General features: G+C 38.1%; 1 protein-coding gene across 1 annotated transcript in view; it reads right to left on the bottom strand.

Annotated features, from left to right (window-relative positions):
• Nucleotides 1-24,152, bottom strand: part of NKAIN3 (sodium/potassium transporting ATPase interacting 3) — a 701,538-nt gene that overhangs the window by 278,660 nt on the left and 398,726 nt on the right. The window contains exon 2 of the mRNA XM_042923339.1: nucleotides 5,284-5,421. Coding sequence (XP_042779273.1) covers nucleotides 5,284-5,421 — 138 coding nt within the window. The remainder of the gene's footprint in view (nucleotides 1-5,283; nucleotides 5,422-24,152) is intronic.

Raw genomic sequence — 24,152 nt, 5'->3', positions numbered from 1 at the left:
GGAGTGGGGCATAAGCAAAGGAGCAGTTTTTATGAGTTTTGAGTTCCATTTGTGGAAGTTAGAAGTTTGCCTATAGACGTTGGAGAGTTTGTTTTGCATGGTCCTTGACCATAACCATTTTCTTTTTAAAAAATTTTTTTTTTAACATTTTTATTTATTTTTGAGACAGAGAGAGAGACACAGCATGAACGGGGGAGGGGCAGAGAGAGAGGGAGACACAGAATCGGAAGCAAGCTCCAGGCTCTGAGCCATCAGCCCAGAGCCCGACGCGGGGCTCGAACTCACAGACCGCGAGATCGTGACCTGAGCTGAAGTCGGATGCTTAACCGACTGAGCCACCCAGGCGCCCCAACCATAACCATTTTCATAAGCATGATTAATTCTTTCAATTCTTTAAATTCTTTGATTCTTTGATGTCAGAAATGGTAGTAACTTACCATCTGTGTTTCAGCGTTCCAAAAATTTTAGTTTGAAATGGATTAAACTTAGTTGGCATTACTGGTGTTTGTTTTGGCCAATAAAGGGGGCTAATACTAAGAATACTGCAGGTGAGTTTGAGAGAAAATCTCCCACAATCAAAAACTCTTTCCCTGCTGAGTGAAAAATGTGTGTGAATTTCTGATCCAGGATTCCTCTCACTTCCGCTGAAAAGTTGGGGCCTCTCGAGACACACCTGTGTACCTCTGTGACATATGCCAGATTTATTTTCTGGCTTTTTCAGACTAGAATTAATCCCAGACCACTGGTGGTAGATTCAAATCAAAGCATTCATGGGAACAAATCGGGGACGAATCGCCTGTGGCGTAATGAAGATAACATGGCGTAGCCACCCTCCCAGTAACAATATGATCTTCCCATTGAAGGCACTTTTTTTTGAACAGAGTTTCTATGTTTGTGGATTAATGATTCCTTTTTAAAAATTGTTTATATATTTATTTTGAGAGACAGAGAGAGAGCACAAGCAAGGGAGGGGCAGAGGGAGAGAGAGAATCACAAGCGGGCTCCACACTGCCCGTGCAGAGCCCAATGTGGGACCTGACTCACACACTGTGAGATCGTGACCAGAGCCACAACCAAGAGTCAGAACCACCCAGTCACCCTGGATTGACGATTCTTCAGGCACTTCTTCCAAATGGACGATTTATACCCATGTTAGAACAAGAGGTAATCTGGAATCCCACACAGGTAACAATATTCTGCGATCAGCTGAGGTGGTAGGGCAGGATCAGTTTCAATGTCAAAATTTATACTGACAATGGCATCATATCATCTGGAATATGGTGGTGAAGCAAAGCAAAGCATCATGATGATCATGATAAAGCAACTTCACAAACCTAACTATAACAGAGGTGAGGCAGATACACATTCACTTCTGCCACTTACTATGTGGGTTCCTGGGGTAGGTCACTTAACCTTCCTTGACTCTTTTCTTGTCTGTAAAATTAGGGATGCTAATAGATGCCCATAGGATATGTGTGAAAATTAAATCCAATGATATCTTTGGCACAGAAGGCTTTCCCACCAATTCATTACTTTCTTTCTCTCCTAAGACGGCGACAACAACAACAACAACAACAACAACATCAACAACAACAAAAATCATAGAAATTTGATTGGCATATGCATTAAAAGAGAAAAACAACACAAGCAAAAACATGGATTGTTTTTCTTGGAAGATTCTTTTTTTATTTTTTTTATATTTTAATTTAATTTTTTATTTTTTTAATTTACATCCAAATTAGTTAGCATATAGTGCAACAATGATTTCAGGAGTAGATTCCTTAGTGCCCCTTACCCATTTAGCCCATCCCCCCCTCCCTCAACCCCTCCAGCAACCCTCAGTTTGTTCTCCATATTTATGAGTCTCTTCTGTTTTGTCCTCCTCCCTGTTTTTATATTATTTTTGTTTCCCTTCCCTTATGTTCATCGGTTTTGTCTCTTAAAGTCCTCATATGAGTGAAGTCATATTATATTTGTCTTTCTTTGACTAATTTCACTTAGCATAATACCCTCCAGTTCCATCCACGTAGTTGCAAATGGCAGCATTTCATATGACTGCCAAGTAATACTCCATTGTATATATATACCACATCTTCTTTTTTTTTTTTTTTTAACGTTTATTTACTTTTGAGACAGAGAGAGACAGAGCATGAACGGGGGAGAGGCAGAGAGAGAGGGAGACACAGAATCGGAAGCAGGCTCCAGGCTCTGAGCTGTCAGCACAGAGCCCTACGCGGGGCTTGAACTCACGGACCGTGAGATCATGACCTGAGCCAAAGTCAGACGCTTAACCGACTGAGCCACCCAGGTGCCCCTATACCACATCTTCTTTATCCATTCATCCACTGATGGACATTTGGGCTCTTTCCATACTTTGGCTATTGTTGATAGTGCTGCTATAAACATTGGGGTGCACGTGTCCCTTCGAAACAGCACACCTGTATCCCATGGATAAATGCCTAGAGGTGCAATTGCTGGGTCGTAGGGTAGTTCCATTTTTAGTTTTTTGAGGAACCTCCATACTGTTTTACAGAGTGGCTGCACCAGCTTGCATTCCCATCTTGAAGATTCTTAAAGATCTAAATCTGTCTCTTTCTATGCACAAGAGGGAGTTGGGAGAGAGGGAAGCAAAGAAAAGATACCAGAGAAAGAAGTGATGCCAGTTCTAACATGAATGGACTCTGAATGAGTAAGGAACTACATGGGAAAAACAATGAGTATTTATTGAGTATCTATTACATTCCATATTCTCAAAGAACGCTGCCTATTAGGAAGACATAAATGTGAACGAATTGTAAACCATGTTCAAGACACACAACAGTAGTGATTAACTATTAAAGTGCCTGGAAGGAGGGAAGTGTGCTCCAGAGACAGAAAATGTTGCTGTAGCTGGAGCTCAAACACAAGCAGGGCTACCTGGGTGAGAGGCTGGAGAAGCAGGTAGGAGCAGGGTGCATGGCACTGAAATGCACAAACTCTCTGCTCTTTCACCTGTGATGGGGCTAGTGCTCAACCCCATCATCCTTCTCATGACTCATTCAAGGACCCTTCATCACCTCCAGAGACCCCTGGACCCGGTGCCTCCCCATTCTTTGCATAACGAGTTCCTGGAGAGCAGGGATGCTGTAGTTTACTTTCTTCTCTATGTATCCAGCCCTAGCAAAGTCTAGTAGGGCCGCAATTAATGTTTAATGAGTGAATGGGAACTACTGCTATTGACATCCTACTACGTGCCCTGCAGTGCCTTCTGCCCACAACACTTCGGTCTTCCTCTTCCCTGGTGAATTCACACATTGCAGATCTCAGCTCCCCAGTGACTTCTGCAGAGCCCATTTCCCCATTATACATCTCATGGCACAGTGTGCTCCTTTGTAACACTGGTCACAGTTGCAATTTACCATTTACCTGGATGATTATTTGATAATATGTAAGGTAAGTACCCAAGATGGCAGAGAATACATGTGTCCGTATTTGATCACCAACGTAGCCCATACTTAATACAATGCCAAACGCATGGCAGAGACCCAATAAACAGAGTTTGAATAAATAAGCTAATTAAATAAAGGAGAAAGGAAGTTAAGAAAGAAGGGAAGTGGGGTACCTCGCTGGCTCAATCAGAAGAGCAAGTGACTCTTGATCTTGGGGTTGTGAGTTTGAGCCCTCCTGTGGGGTGTGGAGATGACTTAAATAAATAAAACTTAAAAGAAAAAAAAAAGAAGGTAGGGAAGAAGGGAGCAGGAAAGGAGAGGAGAGAGGACACATTGATTGTGGGATCAGTGCTTGGTCATGTGGTCAGCCAAGGATATTCTTAGATTTTATCCTGCTAAGAGTTATCAAAGAGTTTTAAGCCAGTGATTTAGGAAAAGTGCAAAGGACACACTGGAAGGTAGGAAGGCTGAAAGCAAGCAGGAAGTCCCTATTCCGGAAAGAGAAAGCAGAGGCCTCATCCAAGGCAGTAGCTGTGTGACGAATGGAGCTAGTATTTACAGGGTACAATCAATAGGACTAGATAATGCCATTAATGTGTACCAACAGCTTCATTCCAGAGAGGACACTGGTTTCACAGCCATCGAGGATTGTGGGCTTCACTATTATCACAAATAAAATATCATAAAATAAAAAGTGTGTATTGAGTACAAGTGCTGTGTTTGTGGCAACAAACTGGAAGATAGAATCCAATATAATAGTTTGATATTATGCACACCGAAGTGTTTTATACTACAAGTCCAGCTTCATGAGATACCCTTCTAGCAGATTATACAGAAAGAAAAGTAAAGCAGACATTGTTTGGTCCCTGCAGCTGGTTTAGTGATATCAAATGCTCCTAATATCCCCGGGGCAGCCATGTTGAGTGCAGAGTGTCGGCTGTGGGCCAGCTACATTCACCTTGATATGGTGAGAGGTGCAAAAAGCCAATTTTGAGATTAAAAATAGAGAATTAATGCACTCACAGAAAAATGTGTAGCTTTATTTTTTCCATAGATTAAATAAAAATTGAAAGATGGCATATGTTTAAGTCTATGGTCTTTCTTCTAGTAAGGCAATGTCACTGCATTGCAAGAAAATACTCACTAGTCCTACTGAACACTGTTATTTATTCAGGTTCAACGAGCATTTTAGATATGTTATTCCTAGTTACAATCACTTATATATGCTTATTATTGCTCACAAACTTATATATGTAGCCTAAAATACTGCCTTCTTTTCATACAAAACTAATTACTGTGAATAATTTCCATTCCACTGTGGTACAAAGCATACACTTCCTTAAACTGTCCTACAAAGGAGGGTGTGCTGACCGTATTTGGTATAGTAGGGAGTATGGAATTAACATTTCAAATTTATCATAACAAAATGGAGAAGTGTTCAGTGACATAAAGTATTAAATACATCAGGGATGAGTACTGAATACTGAATAACATTTACAATGTCCTAGATCCTAAATCAACTAAAATTAAATGATATTATTGTTATCAGATGGTAAACAGTTATGGCTAGGTAAGTCTGCTTTTTCGGGTTAGTGACATACGTCCCAGGAATGACAGTTAATGCACATTTATATCTCATCGTGCCATCCGGATCACAGACAGACTTCCTACTCTATCCAAACCCTGTTTTAAAATATCTTTTTATTTTTAATGTTTATTCATTTTTGATGAATCTAATCTAATCTAATCTAATGTAATATAATCTTCTGTTAGTAATTTTGTAGCATTTATTACAAGCATTTATAAATTTGTAGCATTTACTACAAGCATTTATTATGATAAAAAGACGACTTACCACCACGATATATCGAGGTCTGTACTGAATGGTTCCAAACAAACCCAATATGACGACTATTATATGTAGAAAATTTCCAAGAATTGGTGCCCACTGGAAGCCAAGGAAGTCAAAGATTTGCCTCTCTAACGCTGAGAGCTAAAATAAAGCAAAGAGAATCCATTAGCTTCTAACCCAAGCAGAATCACACCATTTTAATATGTATCACACAGCTAGAAAAGTCTGCATATTTGGTTTCAATCACACATACGGACGTCATCATCACTACCGTTGTGACACCCATTTCATGTCCTATTTTATGCAACTTCTATCAGAAAATGTACTAAGATAACTAAGAGGATTATGACTTCAAGTAAAAATAAAGTTTAAACCTATCTGGAGAGCTCAACATATATTCCTTAGATCATTTTCTGTAGTAGAAGATCCAGGCAGATATTTTAGAATATCATATTCTATGATATCAGTTCTTGATTTTTTTAAGTAAAATGATTGGCTTAGTATAACACACTTGGAAAAATAGCTACAAGCTTGAATGCTAGAACTGGTATGATTTGGGGGAAAAATGCAAAACCCAAAGTCTCCTACTCACCCCTGGCTTCCTTTAAGAAACATAAATTACCAAATCTGTTTGGTTTCTTTGCTTTCATTAGTCTGTCATTGATGATAATGACTAACCACTTTTTCAAAATGAAGCTTTCTCATTTATTTAGCTCTGGGCTCAAGGCTCCCATGTAAAACTAAGTTAAATCGTTCCTTTGAATCATATTTATTACCATCATATACCTACATGGAAATTCATCTTAGATTAGGTAAAACCCTTTTTGAATATGGAAATAAAAATTACAGGACCATTACAATCATAGACATGCTACGGTTTATTACATCTGCATTATACACAATTACATTTTAAACAATTACACAATGTAATAAAATATACACTTAAATAATTTGTGTATGATTTATGAAACAGATGAATTTCATATAGTCTAGTGAATGCCAAAAATGTCATTATCATATAAAAATGATATTTATTGTATTTTATATCTAAAACTTTTATAGTTCCACCTGCTGCGTTTGGGCACTAATTTTATACATTTCAGACATTTTTCTAGATTTACTTTGATAAAGTAGTAATTTTAATAAAATGATCCAACAGTTGGTTATGTTGATGGCCCTAGAAACCGCAGATTTGAAATCAAAATGGTACCCTAGGTATTTTTCTAGTTACGTGACAGGTGTATGCCTGAATAGCTTTAATTTCCTTGGACATAAAGAAATGTCCTCCATCCAGTAAGCTGAATTTACCTTGGTTAAAATTCACCTTCAGCAAGCTGTGGAGGAGAAGAGAAATGAGCAAATGCCTAAAGACAACCACACCAGAACCACATTCATTTCATGGGTATTTCCTGATCATCAAGTGATCTGTCACTATCCCCTGCTCTCATGAATGGGAAGATGCACAGAAATGGCTAAAACACAAAATAATCACAGCAAGGTAAGAAGTAGAACCGTGTTTTTAATACCCTGTTTGTCTGCTTGTGACTCTAATTAGTTCCCTGGAACCTTCCCGTAAAACCGTAAAAACGCAGCATTTTATTTATTGGCCCATCAGTGATGTAAATATGCAGTTTTTTTATGTCCAAACGGGATGGATGTGCTCAGATAAAAAAGAAACCCTGAAGAGCAGCTGCAGGCAATTTATTCTGAAAAGCAACCCTATTTTAAAGCTGTCGCGCATCACAAAAACCTTTAAAGTGAACTTTTCAAACAGAGAAAAATCCATTTTCTTTTCTGTCAGAAGCTGCATGGATAGCATTCTCTTTTATGATATTAAAGAAAACACATATAATGAAGGAGAAGCCGCATTAACACCACTTATTAGGAAATCTGCGCTTAAATATTAGAAAATCTGCATTCTTCAGTGGAGACACTATATCTATTAATATTTATTTTCGGATAACTTACTTAGAAATGGATTCATGGTGGCTTGAAATAGGAACACAAAAGTTCAGCAAAAAAAAAAAAAGAAAAGAAAAGAACAGAAAAGAAAAGAAAAACTAAACAAGGAGGGGATCACACCAAGGATTAAAAGAGAGGCAGCTATAACAGCTATACAAACCATGAAACCTAGGTTTCAGTAACTGACTGTTAATGAACAGGGTTTGAAATGCACAGGTTCTTACGTGAGGATTCTTTTTGATAAGTACAGTATGGTACTGTAAATGCATTTTCTCTTATGATTTTCTTAAAAACATTTTCTTTCTCTAGAGTGCATAAAACATACCAGATACATGCTGATTGATAGTTTATGTTATTGTAAGGCTTTCAGTCAACAGTAGGCTATTGGTAGTTAAATTCAGGTGAGTCGAAAGTTGTATTTGGATTTTTTCAACTGTGTAGGGGGTTGGAGTTCCTGACCCCTGTGTTGTTCAAGGGCCAACTGTGTTGTATTTTAAAAAGTCAACCAACAGGGCGCCTGGGTGATGCAGTCAGTTAAGTGTCTGACGTCAGCTCAGGTCATGATCTCATGATTCATGGGTTCAAGCCCCGTGTCGGGCTCTGTGCTGACAGCTCAGAGCCAGGAGCCTGCTTCAGATTCTGTGTCTCCCTCTCTCTCTGCCCCTCCCCTGCTTGTGCTCTGTCTCTCACAAATAAACGTTAAAAAAATAATAATAAAAAAATTAAAAAGTCAACTAACAACAAAAAGCCCTTCAAAAATAAACAAAACACCACTGCATTTTTTCCTTAATTATTTTATCTAATTTCCATGTTAAGCCATTTTGTCATTTAGTTTATAGGCAACTATCTTCTCTCTAAATGTCATAATCTCTAGAGACACCTCTTGCTGCCTTAGAGCTTGACATTAATAATAATGACCCAGGGCCACTAAGTGAAATTAAATGAGATCCAGGTTGCTTTGTTAGCTCAGAGAGAATGAGTTTATTTTAGAAATATCTCTGTCAAAATAGTTCTCATCAATGGAGCAGGCCTGGGAGTGCAGATCGGGTGAATCTCTTCCCAAATGCATGGTCAGTGACCTCAAGCTGGAAACCCGACATCAACCATTATGGCAATATATACAACATGGACATTGGGAAATGCTAAAAATCAAGAGTTTTGTTAGTTAGGAGAATCTACTGTTAAATATTACCTGCACACCACTGCATATGACACCTAGAAAACAGTGGTTCTGATTCAGAAAGACACTGAAAGGAAGTGATCAAATGTTTCAGTGAGCAGGAAAGGAAAGCGCCCAGCCCTGATGAGCACTGAAGAATGGAAGGCTCAAAGAGGGTATTTGCAAAGATGCCATAGCAAAGAAGAGAATGACTGAGACATCTGAAGAATTTGAGGTTTAAATACATGTATAGAATTCAAGAAGATATAAGAGCAATAAGACACTCCAGAGAAAGCAAAAACCAACCAGTCATCAGTTTAAAACAACTGTGGGGGGGCACCTGGGTGGCTCAGTTGGTTAAGCACCCAACTTCAGCACAGGTCATGATTTCATGGTTCGTGAGTTTGATCCCTGCGTCAGATTCCGTGTTGACAGCTCAGAGCCTGGAGCCTGCTTCAGATTCTGTCTCTCTCTCTCTCTCTCTCTCTCTGCCCCTCCCCTGCTCAAACTCTGTCTCTCTCTCAAAAATAAATATATGTTAAAAAAATTTAAAACAACTGGAAGCAGGAGGAGGGGTCAAGTGGTGAAATGGAATGGAAGTTTTTTTTGTGTGTCTTGTATCCATGAAATACAGCCAGATCAACATTAACCATCCTGCACACCTAGAAAACTGATCTGAAGATGAACACAACAATCTGCACAACCTGAACTATAGGACTCGGCAGGTACATGGTGCAGAGAAGTGAACTGGGGGAGAGAGAAGCCGCAGAGGGCAGGAAGCTGTTTTTGCTTGTGGAGAGAGGATGGAGAAGGAGTTGGGGGTGTGGGGGAGAGTACAGGAAAGCATCCCCCCACTGCCTGAAAACAGCTGGAGAGAAAAGAAAGTGTATGCAAGGGACTGAACAAAAAAAGGGAAAAAGGAGAAAGGAGAGGGTTTAAATTCCATCAAGACTCTATAAGCAGGGTGTTTTCAGAGTCTGAAACTCTGCAGCTCGATACCTGGCAGTGCTCTGATAGGAAGGGCAAATCTCCAGGAGCAGAAAGCAAGGTCTGAGGGATCCAAGGGCCACACGGGGAAAGGCAGTTCCCCTGCTGGGAGAACATTTGGTAGGGGTTGTGCAGCCACCCCACAGGCAAAGGTCCCAGCGGACCCTGAAGAACAACCACATTCACTGGTGCTGGAATAAGGATGTTAAGTGGGAAGTCTGGTGCCAGATGTGTGTTGTGATTTCTCATAATCCCTGAAACGCTGCTGCTACACAATTGCATGAACTTTTTCTGGGGTGGGCTGATACCCAGCCACAGTCTCTTGGCATCAGCAGCAGCACAGTCCTGTGAACATTCCTGGGGGTTGGGAGCAGCACCTGGCCATTGCTCGATGAGACCCTCCCCCAGAAGGTCTGAATGTGTCAAAGCTGCAGTCCCTCAGAAGTGAGGGATGGGAAGCACAGCCCCATCTGAGGTAAAACTCAGGAAGGAGGTGCCGCCTGGCAACCTGATGGCTTGGTTGCGGACAATGTAAAAGTGGGGAGTGGATGGAAGCCAGAGACAAAGGAGGGGTGCACGACTGCTGGTAGGGGAGAGCACAGAATTCTGATACTAGAGACTGGGTAGCTGGGTGATGCCATTTTGACCTCTCCCACACATAAACATACACATCTACATGTGCCACAACAATCCACCTCTGTAAGCTAAGCAGTGCCATCTAGTGGAGAACGGAGCTGCTACACTAAGCCCCACCCAACTGGGCCAAACTCGCTCTTCAGGAACACCACAAGTCTCTCCACCTGCTTAGTTTACAGATGACAAAGTGCTTCATAGTTTGACTTCTAGGGAAACTGATGGAATTTCGATCATAGTTCAGTCTGTTCACTGGGCCATCTATTCAACTTCTTTTCTTTTCCTTTTCTTTTCTTATTCTTGAATACCTAAAGAGATAACATTTATTTTTATTTTCCATTTTTACTAAAAATATTTTTCTTTATTTTTTCTACTATATTTCATACTTTTGTGTAAATTTTTTCAAATTCTATTTTACTTCCATCATTTCATTGTATTCTATTTCATTGTATTCATATTTTCCTTTTTTTTCCTTTTTTAATCTTTCCCTTTTTTCTCTAATCTATCAAGCTTCTTTCAACAACTGGACCAAAACACACCTAGGATCTAGCATCTTTATTTGATTTTGTGTGTGTTGTTTTTAATTTTTTAATTTCAATTTTTCTACCTTAATAATTCCTTTTCTTCCTTCAAAATGATGAAATGAAGGAATTCACCCCAAAAGAAAGAACAGGAAGAAATGACAGCCAGGGACTTAATCAACACACACACAAGCAAGATGTTTGAACCAGAATTTAGAATCACAATAACAAGAATACTAGCTGGGGTTGAAAATAGATTAGAAGCCCTTTCTGCAGAGATAAAGAAGGTAAAAGCGAGTCAGGATGAAATAAAAAATGCTGTAACTGAGTTGCAATCTCAAATGGCTGCCATGGCAGGAAGAATGGATGAAACAAAGCAGCAAATCAGCGATATGGAGGACAAACTTATGGAGAACAATGAAGCAGAAAAAAAGAGGGAGACTAAGGCAAAAGAGAACGATTTAAGAATTAGAGAAATCAGTGACTCATTAAAAAGGAACAATATCAGAATCATAGGGGTCCCAGAAGATGAAGAGAGAAAAAAAAGGGGTAGAATGGTTACATGAGCAAATTATAGTGGAAAACTTTCCTAACCTGGGGAAAGACATAGACATCAATATCCAGGAATCACAGAGGACTCCTAGTAGATTCAATAAAACTGACCATCAACAAGGCATATCACAGTCAAATTCACAAAATACTCAGGCAAGGAAAGAATCATGAAAGCAGCAAGGGAAAAAAAGTCCTTAACCTACAACTGAAGACAGATCAGGTTTCAACAGACTTATCCACAGAAACTCGGCAGGCCAGAAAGGAGTGGCAGGACATATTCATTGTGCTAAATTGGAAAAATATGCAGCCAAGAATTCTTTATCCAGCAAGTTTGTCATTCAAAATAGAAGGAGAGATAAAAAGTTTTCCAAACAAAAATAAAAGAAGTTTGTGGCCAGCCCTGCAAGAAATTTTAAGGGGGACTCTCTGAGGGGAGAAAAGACAAGGGAAAAAAAAAGACCAAAAGCAACAAAGACTAGAAAGGACCAGAGAATACCACCAGAAACTCCAACTCCACAGTCAACTTAATGACAATAAATTCATATTTTTCAGTACTCACTCTAAACATCAGTGGACTAAAGGCTCCAATCAAAAGATTGGATAAGAAAACAAAATCCATCTATATTCTGTTTCCAAGAGACCCACTTTATACCTAAAGACACCTTCAGATTGAAAGTAAGGGCATGGAGAACCATCTATCATGTTAATGGTCACCAAAAGAAAGCTAGAGTAGCCATTCTTATATCAGACAATCTAAACTTTCAAATAAAGACTGTAACAAGACATGAAGAAGGGCATTATATCATAATTAAGGGGTCTATCCCTTAATCTAACTATTGTAAACATTTATGCTCCAAATGTGAAGTACTGAAATATATAAATCAATTAATCACAAACACAAACTCATTGATAATAATACCATAATAGTAGGAGGCTTCAACACCCTACTTATAGCAATGGACAGATCATATAAACAGAAAATCAACACGGAAACAATGGCTTTGAATGACACACTGGACCAGATGCACTTAACAGATATATTCAGATCATTTCATCCTAAAGCAGCAGAATACACATTCTTCTCCAGTGCACATGGAACGTTCCCCAGAATAGATCACATACTGGGACACAAATCAGCCCTCAGCAGGTACAAAAAGATCATACAGTGCATATTTTCAGATCACAATGGTATGAAACTTGAAATCAACTACAAGAAAAAATGTGAAGGATAACAAATACTTGGAGACTAAAGACCATCCGACTAAAGAATGAATGGGCTAACCAAGAAGTTAAAGAGGAAATTAAAAAGTACATGGAAGCCAAAGAAAATGAAAACACGACAGCCCCAAACCTCTGAGACGCAGCAAAGTTGGTCATAAGAGGGAAGTTATATAGCAATCCAGGACTTCCTAAGAAGGGAGAAAGTTCTCAGGTACACAACCTAACCTTATACCTTAAAGAGCTATAAAAGGAATAGCAAATAAAACCCAAAACCAGCAGAAGACAGGAAATAATAAAGATTAGAACAGAAATCAATGCTATCAAAACCAAAAAAACAGTAGAACAGATCAATGAAACCAGAAGCTGGTTCTTTGAAAGAATTAACACAATTGATAAACCCCTAGCCAGTTTGATCAAAAAGAAAAAGAAAAGGACCCAAATAAATAAAATCAAGAATGAAAGAGGAGAGATCACAACCAACACAGCAGAAATACAAACAATAATAAGAGAATATTATGAGCAATTATATGCCAATAAAATGGGCATATGGAAGAAATGGACAAATTCTTAGGAACATATAAACTACCAAACCGAAACAGGAAGAAATAGAAAATTTGAACAGGCCAGTAAAGAACTCGAATTAGTAATCAAAAATCTCCCAAAAACAAGAATCCAGGACCAGATGGCTTTCCAGGGGAATTCTACCAAACATTTAAAGAAGAGTTAACATATACTGTCTTGAAGCTGTTTCAAAAAATAGAAATGGAAGAAAAACTTCCAAACTCCTTTATGAAGTCAGCTTTATCTTGATTCCAATACCAGACAAAGACCACACTAAAAAGGAGAACTATAGACCAATTTCCCTGATGAACATGGATGCAAAAATCCTCAACAAGATATTAGCCAACCGGATCCAACAATACATTAAAAAAATTATTCACCACAACCAAGTGGGATTTATACCTGGGATGCAGGCCTGGGTCAATATCTGCAAAACAATTAACGTGATTCATCACATCAATAAAAGAAAGGACAAGAACCACATGATCCTCTCAAAAGATTCAGAGAAAGCATTTGACAAAACACAGCATCCTTTCTTGATAAAAACCCTCAAGAAAGTAGGGATAGAAGGATCATACCTTCAGATCACAAAAGCCATATGTGAAACACCCAATGGTAATTTCATCCTCAATGGGGAAAAACTGAGAGTTTTCCCCTAAGGTCAGGAACAAGACAGGGATGTCCATTCTTGCCACTGTTACTCAACATAGTATTGGAAGTGTTAGCCTCAGCAATCAGACAACACAAAGAAATAAAAGGCTCCAAATCAGCCAGGAGGAGATCAAACTTTCACTCTTCGCAGTTGACCTGATACACTATAAAAAGATGCCACCAAAAAACTGCTAGAACTGATCCATGAATTCAGCGAAGTTGCAGGATATAAAATCAATGCACAGAAATTGGTTGCATTCCTATACACCAATAATGAAGCAACAGAAAGAGAAATCAAGGAATCGATCCCATTTACAATTGCACCAAAAACCATAAAATATATAGGAATAATTCTAACCAAAGAGGTGAAAAATCTACACAGTGAAAACTATAGAAAGCTTATGAAAGAAATTGAAGAAGACACAAAACAATAGAAAAATATTCCATGCTCCTGGATAAAAAGAACAAATATTGTTAAAATGTCAATACTACCCAAAGCAATTTACATATTCAATGCAATACCTACCAAAATAACACCAGCATTCTTCACAGAGCAAGAACAAACAATCCTAAAATTTGTATGGAACCAGAAAAGACCTTGGATAGCCAAAGCAATCTTGAAAAAGAAAACCAAAGCTGGAGGCATCACAATCACGGACTTCAAGCTGTATTACAAAGCTGTAATCAGCAAGACAGTATGGTACTGGCACAAGAACAGACACTCAGATCAATGTAACAGAATAGAAAACCCAGAAATGGACCCACAAACGTATGGCCAACTAATCTTTGACAAAGCAGAAAAGAATATCCAATGGAATAAAGACCGTCTCTTCAGCAAATGGTATTGGGAAAACTGGACAGCGACATGCAGAAGAATGAATCTGGACTACTTTCTTACACCATACACAAAAATAAATTCAAAATGGATGAAAGACCTAAAGGAAACTATCAAAATCCTAGAGGAGAAAGCAGGCAAAAACCTCTTTGACCTCAGACACAGCAACTTCTTATTCCACACGTCTCAGGAGGCAAGGGAAACAAAAGTAAAGTGAACTATTGGGACCTCATCAAAATAAAAGGCTTCTGCACAGCAAAGGAAACAATCAGGAAAACTAAAAGGCAACCGACAGAATGGAAGAAGATATTTACAAACGACATATCAGATAAAGGGTTAGTATATAAGTATACAGTATATAGTATCAGTCTATAAAGAACTTATCAAACTCAACACCCAGAAAACCAAATAATCGAGTTAAGAAATGGGCAAAAGACATGAAGAGATACTTCTCCAAAGAAGACATCCAGATGGCCAACTGACACATGAAAAAATGCTCAACATCACTCATCATCAGGGAAATACAAATCAAAACCACAATGAGATACCACCTCTCACCTGTTAGAATGGCTAACATTAACAACTCAGGCAACAACAGATGTTGGTGAGGATGAGGAGAAAGAGGATCTCTTTTACATTGTTGGTGGGAAGGCAAACTGGTGTAGCCACTCTGGAAAACAGTATGGAGATTCCTCAAAAAAATTAAAAATAGAACTACCCTACGACCCAGCAACTGCACTACTAGGCATTTATCCATGGGATACAGGTGTGCTGTTTCGAAGGGACACATGCACTCCAATGTTTATAGCAGTACTATCAACAATAGCCAACGCATTGGAGGATAGAAGACCAAATCAGCGATGCAAAGAACCAATGAAATTAGAATGGGGAGTTATTTTGAATGTAAATATGAAGAAGCCATTGAAACATTCTCCTTGAGTGGCAGAAGGATGGGAACATTGGAACTATAGGAAAGAAATGTAACCCTAGATTGTACCTGGGCCTGCATGAAAAATATTCCATACTCACTATAGTGTAAATGTTGCTTACTGGATTGTAACTTTCAGAATCAAATTGTAGAAAGTCTGAAAGTCTTCTTTATGGTTATGGAACAAAACGTAAGTGGGATTCGACCATATAAACCATATTTCTGTGTGTATGGCAAAGGGAATAGAGTGTGCTTTAAAATTCTTTATGCAGGGTCAGGCATTTCCCTTTACCAGGCTCCAAGGTGGGAATATTCCCTATAAATCTATGAATCATTAACTGCAACCCACATTAACCACACACACCAACAGCTCAAGAAGTATTTCTACTCTCTTATTTTATGTCCACACAATGAAGACAGAGACAAATAGGAGCACTTTTAAAATACAGTAACTTTCTTATTGATCCATATATTATGTTTAATGACACACATGGTATTTGGCTTAACTGTTCATAATTATTACTAATTATAAAAATTAATTTATACTTAATTAAAAAGCTGTAAAAACGCCAGGTGACCAAACATTTCCCTGGGCATTTCCCTAGTCTGGGTCTACACAATAAGCCTCTGCCCAAACAAAAGCTGGGTAAGAATGTTCATTCTTGGGGTGCCTGCATGGCTCAGTTGGTTAAGCATCTGTCTTCACCTCAGGTCATGATCTCACAGTTCATGAGTTCGAGCCCTGCATCACGCTCTGTGCTGACAGCTCAGAGCCTGGAGCCTGCTTCAGATTCTGTGTCTCTTTCTCTCTCTCTGCCCTTCCCCTGTTTGTTCTCTGTCTCCCTCTCAAAAATAAATAAACATTAAAAATTTTTTTTAAAAAGAATGTTCATTCCTAAGGAGTGAATACCCTTGGAGATTCAACTTCCCAGTAAGAAAAGTGAGCTGGCTTTTCACTCATTCCCCCTTGGACTTTTCCCCTGCTCACTGGAGTCAGACACGATAAAAAAAGATCAAAACAGGGTTTTTCATGTTGGCAGAATCATAAGAAAGCATTTGATCAAATCATAGTTTCACAAAAGACTGTGAAATTAAAGCATACTGTACGACTGATATTCTCTTCTGTATAACTTCTAGCTTAGAGATTCATGCAGTCAGTATTTTATAACCGTGAAGGATCAAATATTTCCTTAAAGTGGGAATTTAAAAGCTCCAATTAGCATTCCCATTAGCTAAATTGATATATCTCAGGCCATTTCAAGTAAGTCTTGAGCTATTAGACTTTTTCTTTCTGTCTGGAGAGTCCAGGTAGCTCTCCATGCTACCACCATCATCCTTGGAAAAATCCCAGAGGACTTTTCATGCTTGGAGGTGATAATGTCCAAGTTGTATGCCCACAGACCTGGCTGGCCTAGGCCAACTTATGACCTTTCAAGCTATATATTTCAAGCTATAATTTGTGAATGTTCTTTCATGGCTCTAAAAAAATGATCAGTAGCATTTATATCATGATTCTATTTCATAGAGTCAGGTCACAGAGTTCTTGGAGATTTACCACTATGCTAAAGCAGGTGCTATTCCAGAGAAGTTTCTACGTGTCTGTAGACAGGTAACTAAGCCTTAGGATGTATGCAAACTTCAGTGGAGTCAAGAATTCTAGAAATGGCCTGCTTATGATTTGGTTCATCCAATAAAGACAGTAATAATGTTAAGGGCTTCATAATTTCTGCATAGTTTTGTATTATCTTTGGTAGGGGTAGATGGCAAGGTTATTCCAGTGAATGCAGAAACCAATCATTTAGTGAAATGAATGACGTCAAATCAAGTTTAATATATCACATTCTTTTTCTGTTACTTGACTTTTAGTATCTTCTCCAGTGGCTCATTGACCATTAGTATTTATGTAGCTAGATGTGGTGGAACTGTGGATGCTAGCAGGAGGAAGAGTATTTTCCTTAATGCCAAGTGTGATTATTTAAGTTGTTCCTTGAACTAGCTTTATTGGGACTTCTCACAAACCTTCTTGCACAAACCTTTCCAGAAAAACTCTTTGAAATAGTATTAAAAATTAAAATTTGCGATGTAGGTCTTAGGATTCTGATGTAAACAGAGTTTTAAAATTACAGAAGTATCTATCAACAAGGCATAATGGAAAAGAAAGGATAAATATATCCAGTATATATACTAGGATATATATCATATATCCCAGTAATACCCTATTTGAAATGAAAATAGGAATAGGTCTTTATTTTTTGTCTAGATAAAATCACTTTCATGTCAATAATGAGGAAAATTACTTGGGCTGTGTGATATTTAATGATCAATAGCAATACTGAGCACTTATGTAGCTGTTTTTATTTTCAAGTCACCCCTGTAACCGAATTCAAAATACTCTGACTTTTTCAAGAAGAATTAATTGAAAAATAATTTGTAGTAGTTGGTCTTTCTAGAGTGCAGAGATGCTTCGAATGGCAGGCATTTCAGAAGTCATATGATACCAGATGATATATGAAATGATTAATGAATGCAATGTGGAAAGACTGGAGAAGAAAGCATAAAATAGTTTCAAAAGTACAGTTAATCCAATAATTAGAATGTCATCAGTGATTTCTTTTAGATTCAGGTTTTTGAACCGAAAACCAATTATTTTTTCTTTTGTGTTAATTCACTCATTTGTTCAATATGTACCACTTAACAAATGCGACGAGGTAGGTTCTGAGGGTACAAAGATGAATGGCAGAATTCTTAGACTGGCGAAACTAGTGCATAGTCTAGTGGGGAAGAAAGACATAGATCAAAAAATTATGATGAAATAAATACACTATGGTATAGCAGTGTTCAAACAGCTATAGGAACACAGAGAAAAATGTTTTCACCTCTGCCTGGCATGACCAGCATGTTTCAGATATCTTTACAAAAGAGGTGGCTATTGAACATGGTTCCCAAAGAATGGTCCAATTTTTTTCATTCAAAGAAGAGCGCAATTAAATTAACAATGAAATTACAATGAAATACAATGAAAGCATAATTAAAGAGCAATTAATTAAATAATTAATTTGTTACATTAATTAAAGAACAATTAAAGCAAAAGGCATGGCATAACACTTCAAAGTGCCATAAAATGTCAATTTTAGTTCCAATAAATTTAAGTTCACTTTCAGAAATGTATCTTAATTGGATAAGTTGAGGCACCATTGCATAGTGTTAGGTATACAGATTCTTGAAACAGACTGGCTGGTTTCAAATCCTGGCTCTGTCACTTATTAACATGGGATCCTGGGCAATATCCTTAAATTCTCTGTGTCATGACTCCTCATCTGTAAAATGATAGAATCTATTTCACCATGTCGTTTTGTAGACTAAATGAGTTAATTATATAAGACACTTAAATCTGTGCCTGGTGTGAGTGCACACACACACACACACACACACACACACACACGTATACACACACTTCACATATGTGCATACATGTTTGCTCATATAAAGATGTTCATGAAAATGGAGCTCATAATGAAGGGGGATAGAAAACTAAGTGTCTAATATTATGAGATATTAAAAGTATATGTTGATATATTTATAAAACGAAACACTACATATCCATATAAAATAATGTAGATCAATAGGTACTGATAAAGAAACTGATCATAGTATGTTGGACAAAATCATGTGTACATATAATAAGCTTCTACTTGATAACAAGAAGCTAATTTCTAGTCATTCAATCAACATGTATTTTGAGACCCTACTAAATGTATGAAATGCTTCTGTGGCTATGCATGTAAATGTGTGTGTAGAAACATACAACATTAAACCCATCTGTCTAAATTATGACTGAATAGTAGAATTTTGGTTGTTTAAACACTATTGCTATTCTAGTTTTTCTAAAAATTTTACTCAACAAACATGGATTATTTAAGAAAAAGATTTGTGCTTTCTCCCTCTGTCTCTCTCTCTCCTTCTCATTCCCTGTGTGTGTGTGCGTGTGTGTGTGCGTGTGTGTGTGTGTGTGTGTGTGTGTGTGTGTGCCTTTTACTTTAATCCATGCAATGAAATACACATCACATCCTCTACAGCATATATACTGAAACAAAAGATCAAGAAGCAATGTTTAATCTTATGTGTGCCATCGTCTGGTCTATTCTATTGCATTTCATTAGCAGTGCTAGTCTAGACCAACTAAATTGATTTCCAACCTACCAGTTGGTCAAGAATTGTATGCTAATCTCTGGTATTCCACACATGCTGTGGAAGGGGCTTCATCAGGAGAAGCTGAAGAGCAAAAAGTGCCTGGCTAAAGAGTTTGTGACTTACCCTGTAAGTGTTAGGAAGCCATTAAGGGTTTTATCTCATGTGTAAGTTTCATAAACAGTATTATGCTTTAGAAAACCCCTCTGTCAGAGGTTTGGAAGTGTTTTTATCTTGTTTTGCAATGGGAGTAGGGAGGTAATGGGAGTAAGGATAAGACTTGGACTGAAGGTGGGGCACATGGTGGAATGCAATTTTCACATGAGAGAGGATGGAAACCTGAACTAAGAAGTAAGACAAGGGAAACCAGAACAGAGACAGTGTGGAAATATTCAAGAACCAGAATCTAATGGCCACTTCTATCTGAAAGGTGAAGGATAACCCAGGTCAGTTTGGCTTACATCTTTGCTCTGGCCAAAGAAAACTTACTCAGTGTATGCTGTTACAATCATTGAAAGTGAGGAGGAAAATTACAATTTTGAAGCTAATGTATTTGATTTCCTTACAGATCTTACACAGCATGAGATTACATATTCCAATGTAGGCGTTCCCTATCCTTTTTATCATTTTTTAAAGACTAATTACAACCTACTGTGGATGGTCCACCTGTAGACTGTGCACCTTGATAATGCCTCAAATCAAGGAACTGTGAACTTTGCCACTGAACTCAATGTAAGTATGGAGACACCTTCCTCTCTGTCTGTCAAGACGTGCGTAAAAAGTTAAGTTAGGTTAAGCCAAATATCATTTGAATAATTGAAATAATAGTAAGAACTGGATAAAAAACATCCTGTAAGGAAACTTAAGCCTACTAAAAATAACTTCTGGGTTACTTACTGTTTGAGATTATCTTAATCACCACTCTTCTTATATCAACCCAGTTAGTTTAACTAAATATATGAAATTTCAAGCTCTGGGGTTTAATTATAAGAAATGAGTTTCTTACAATTAAGTAAACTTATAAAATCCTTTGGCAGCAAATATTTTTCAGAAGATTCTTACATTTACCAATAGGTTCTTATCCAGAGAGGGGTTTTCTTACTTGTTTTCTAGGGCTGCAGACACTGATACTGATGTAAGACAAACTCATGCCATAAAGAATCTAGGGGGAGGATACTCTCATTCTTTCTTTCACACTAAGCCAGTAACACTCTGGGTAAGAATTCCACAAAGATTAGGCAGAAGGGAATAATCTTTTAGTGTTTGGTCCAGGATGTCCCTTGATCTGTAAATAGTGTGATCTCATCATTTGATTCAGGTTGTTAGTATCCTTTTCCTGCCAGAAATTATCCCAAAGCCCAACCTGCCCAACTTTGCTAAGCAGAAGCTGACCTTAAAATGCAGTTCCAGTCCATGAATAGCTCAAGCCAGGAGTAAGGCAACTATTTTATCAAAAGCCCAAAGTGCCAATTTGTTACAGAACAGTGATTGAAGATTGAATTTCAATCCTCCAGTGGAGCCATAATGGATCCAAGAACACTAAAGTTGAACCCCTAGGCTGGGTGACCTATACAATCCCACAAACAGCTGGCGGGAACATGCCTGCCGTGGCATTTAAGACTCCCATGGAGGTTTCACTTAAATGGCAACCCAGCATGAGAAGACGGAAGAGAGGGTTATGGGCCAAAAGTTTCTTTAAGGGCCTTTTCACATTTTTATTTGTAGTAGGGACCACCTGCAAGAATGCCTTCTCTAAAGAATTCCTTTAAAGCATACATTTGTTTCAGCAAGAAGTACATTTTTCATTTGGGAATGAAATGTTTATTGTACACTCTAATTTTCAAATGAGAATAGCTTCTCTACAGCATAAACGCTTTGACATGTTCAGGGTTTTTTTTCTCTACTATTTTCTAAACTTGAACATGTCAAAGCGTTTATGCTGTAGAGAAGCTGTTCTCATTTGAAAATTAGAGTGTACGATAAACATTTAAGTAATAAACAGTTGATGGTGTTAACCTACTTTAAGGCCATCAACTGTTTATTTTTCCTTTTGTGGTTATCTTTGCCTACCTCTTGCTCTCCTAAATGCACTGTGTAGTAGCTGCTTGAGTATCTTGCTGCTGTCCATATTCTGGGAAGGGTGTGGGTAACACTGACAATGGAGCATATCCTTGATTGTAGAACGAGTGAAAACCTCAGACAATGTTTGAGGTGTTTCTGGTGTGGCTTGCATTTTACTTTCTTCTTCACAGTTATCACTGACCAATAACTATGACCCAATTTGGTGAAATGGTCTTCATTAACTTGATTACTGGGGTCTTACATCTTCAGAGTTTCATGGACAAACTGATTTAACCACTTTTGAATCATCCTCAGACTTTTTGGACAAATGTTTCTCAAAGGACCAGAGAAGCTTGATAAGCCTCTTAGCTTCCAGTGTTTTAAATCGTAAGTGTACAAACAGACTCAAGAAAACAGAGCCTATCCTATGATCTGTCTTCTGGGCCTTCTGTTAGTGACCAGGGTTGAGTAAGTGTTCATTTTCTGCGCTCCGATGCAGCTATGCGGATCATACGGAGATACACTTTCAACATCTTGAGTTTTTACCTCAGCCACACTCATTCCCTTGTTTCTACTGAGGATCTGTATTTATAAAGTTCTTTGTAGGGATCATGCTTTACTGCCCAATTTTATGTACAATTAATATAATTACTGTTCTATACTGTGGCTTAACATGATATTAGTATTACAGAACGTATTTGTGATGCTTTGACCTATGTTTCAAAGAGCTTTATATTTTAAAGGAAAAGGACTGTTGTTTTACAAATCTATTTCCATTTCTGATAAAGTTAGGGGAAGTGAGCGAGCTAATATTTGCCTATCGCCTACTGTGTGGTAGGTATTACATATACTATCTCATTATAACCTAATAAAAAACCCTATGAAGAGGGTATTCTCGCTTCCATTTTACATAGATTTAAAGGGTACCTAACACACTCAAGAAATACGGCTAGCGGTATGAGAATCAGCATGAGAACCTGGCTCAGTCAGGCTGCAGAGTCTGGACTTTTTACACATAGTATGGCCTTGCGCTAAACGTTTACATTAATCCCTACGTGGCTTGAATATTTTACTAAAAATATATATGTACAGTTTATAAAGTTTACAGACATCTCATTTGTGCCTCCTTCATGAATTTACTTTCTGATCTGTGGTAGCACAGTTAAAAGAAAAAATTCGATAATTTATAGAAAGAAATTCAAAAAGGCAGATAAGATTTTCTCCTGCAGGAAGATGAAACAGGCGTACTTTTCTGTATTATTTCTGCTAAGTACATCTACACATCTCAGACATCACATTTTAAACAAGCATAAGTCTCCAAAAGGTGGAGAGAAGAAGGTAGAGCAGTTAGCAACCTCAGGAATGATGAGACAGATGGTGATTTCTACCCCCTGCGTTTTCCTTTTGCTGCCTATACTCCCAGACTTGGAACTATAAGGCTGGTAACTCAGAAATGCCAGTGGGTGCAGACAAAAAAGTTCCTCAAAACTTGTTTTCTCTACCCCAACTACCAGGAAGAGGGCAATGGTAGCTTAGTAAGTTAGAAAACTTTTAGGCAATAACTGCTACTCCGGTCAAACACCACAAAACAGAACAGAACAAAACAAAACAAAACAGAAAACAAAACAGCAGCTATTCATTGAGTGATGCCAAGTAGGCTGAGCGATGAGCCTAGAATTCTGCCCTGGTGAAAACGTAACAAGGCAAGGGTGGTGTCAGGGAAGTTCAAATAGTGAGCTGAGACTTTCATCCTTCCAGCCGATAGTGGGTCCCTTCCACCTTGGGGTGACAGTGGAGACCGCTTGGGGAACTGGAACCTCCACTCTGACCTGACAGTAATGAGGTATCTCTCCTTTTCACCCTTGGGGAAGTGTAAGATGAAAGCTAGTGGAGATTAGGGCTTTCACCAATGCCTAGAGGTAATGAAGCTATTCCCACCACAGTGCCAGTGGAGATAAAACTCCCACTGACACCCAGCAGTAAAGAGTTATCAGTGCAATTTGAAAGGGAAGCATGCATTTCCACCTGTCTTGCTGGAGAAGTGTCACCAAAAAGACAGTTAAAACAGAAGGTTTAAATAAGACACAGAGTCTCATAACATAATACAAAGTTGTCCAGGTTTTAAAGATGCTTGTCATACCAAAACCCAGGAAGATCTCAACCTGGATGAAAAAAGATAAGCAATAGATGGTAAAACCAAGAACAGAAATATGTTAAAATTATCTGACAAATATTTTAAAGCAGTCATGATAAAAATGATTCAACAAACAATTATAACCATACTTGAAACAAATGAAAAATAAGAAAGCCTTAGCAAAAACCAAAAATTCTCAGCAAAGAAATAGGAGATATAAAGAACCAAATGGAAATTTCAGGACTCAAAATACACTAACTACAACAAAAACCTCCGCGTATGGGCTCAACAACAGAAAGGAGGGGAGAGAGGAAAGACTCAATGGAGTGGAAGCTAGAACAATAAAAATTATGCAATTTGAAAAACATAGAGAAAATAGATTTAAAAAAATGAACAGAGACTCAAGGGCCTGTGAAACTATAACAAAATATTTAACTTTTCTGTCATTGGACTACCAGATGGAGAGGAGACAGAGGGTG

The sequence above is a fragment of the Panthera leo genome, chromosome F2 (assembly GCF_018350215.1).
Source record: "Panthera leo isolate Ple1 chromosome F2, P.leo_Ple1_pat1.1, whole genome shotgun sequence".
Lineage (NCBI taxonomy): Eukaryota > Metazoa > Chordata > Mammalia > Carnivora > Felidae > Panthera > Panthera leo.
This window is presented reverse-complemented; position numbering and strand designations above follow the sequence as displayed.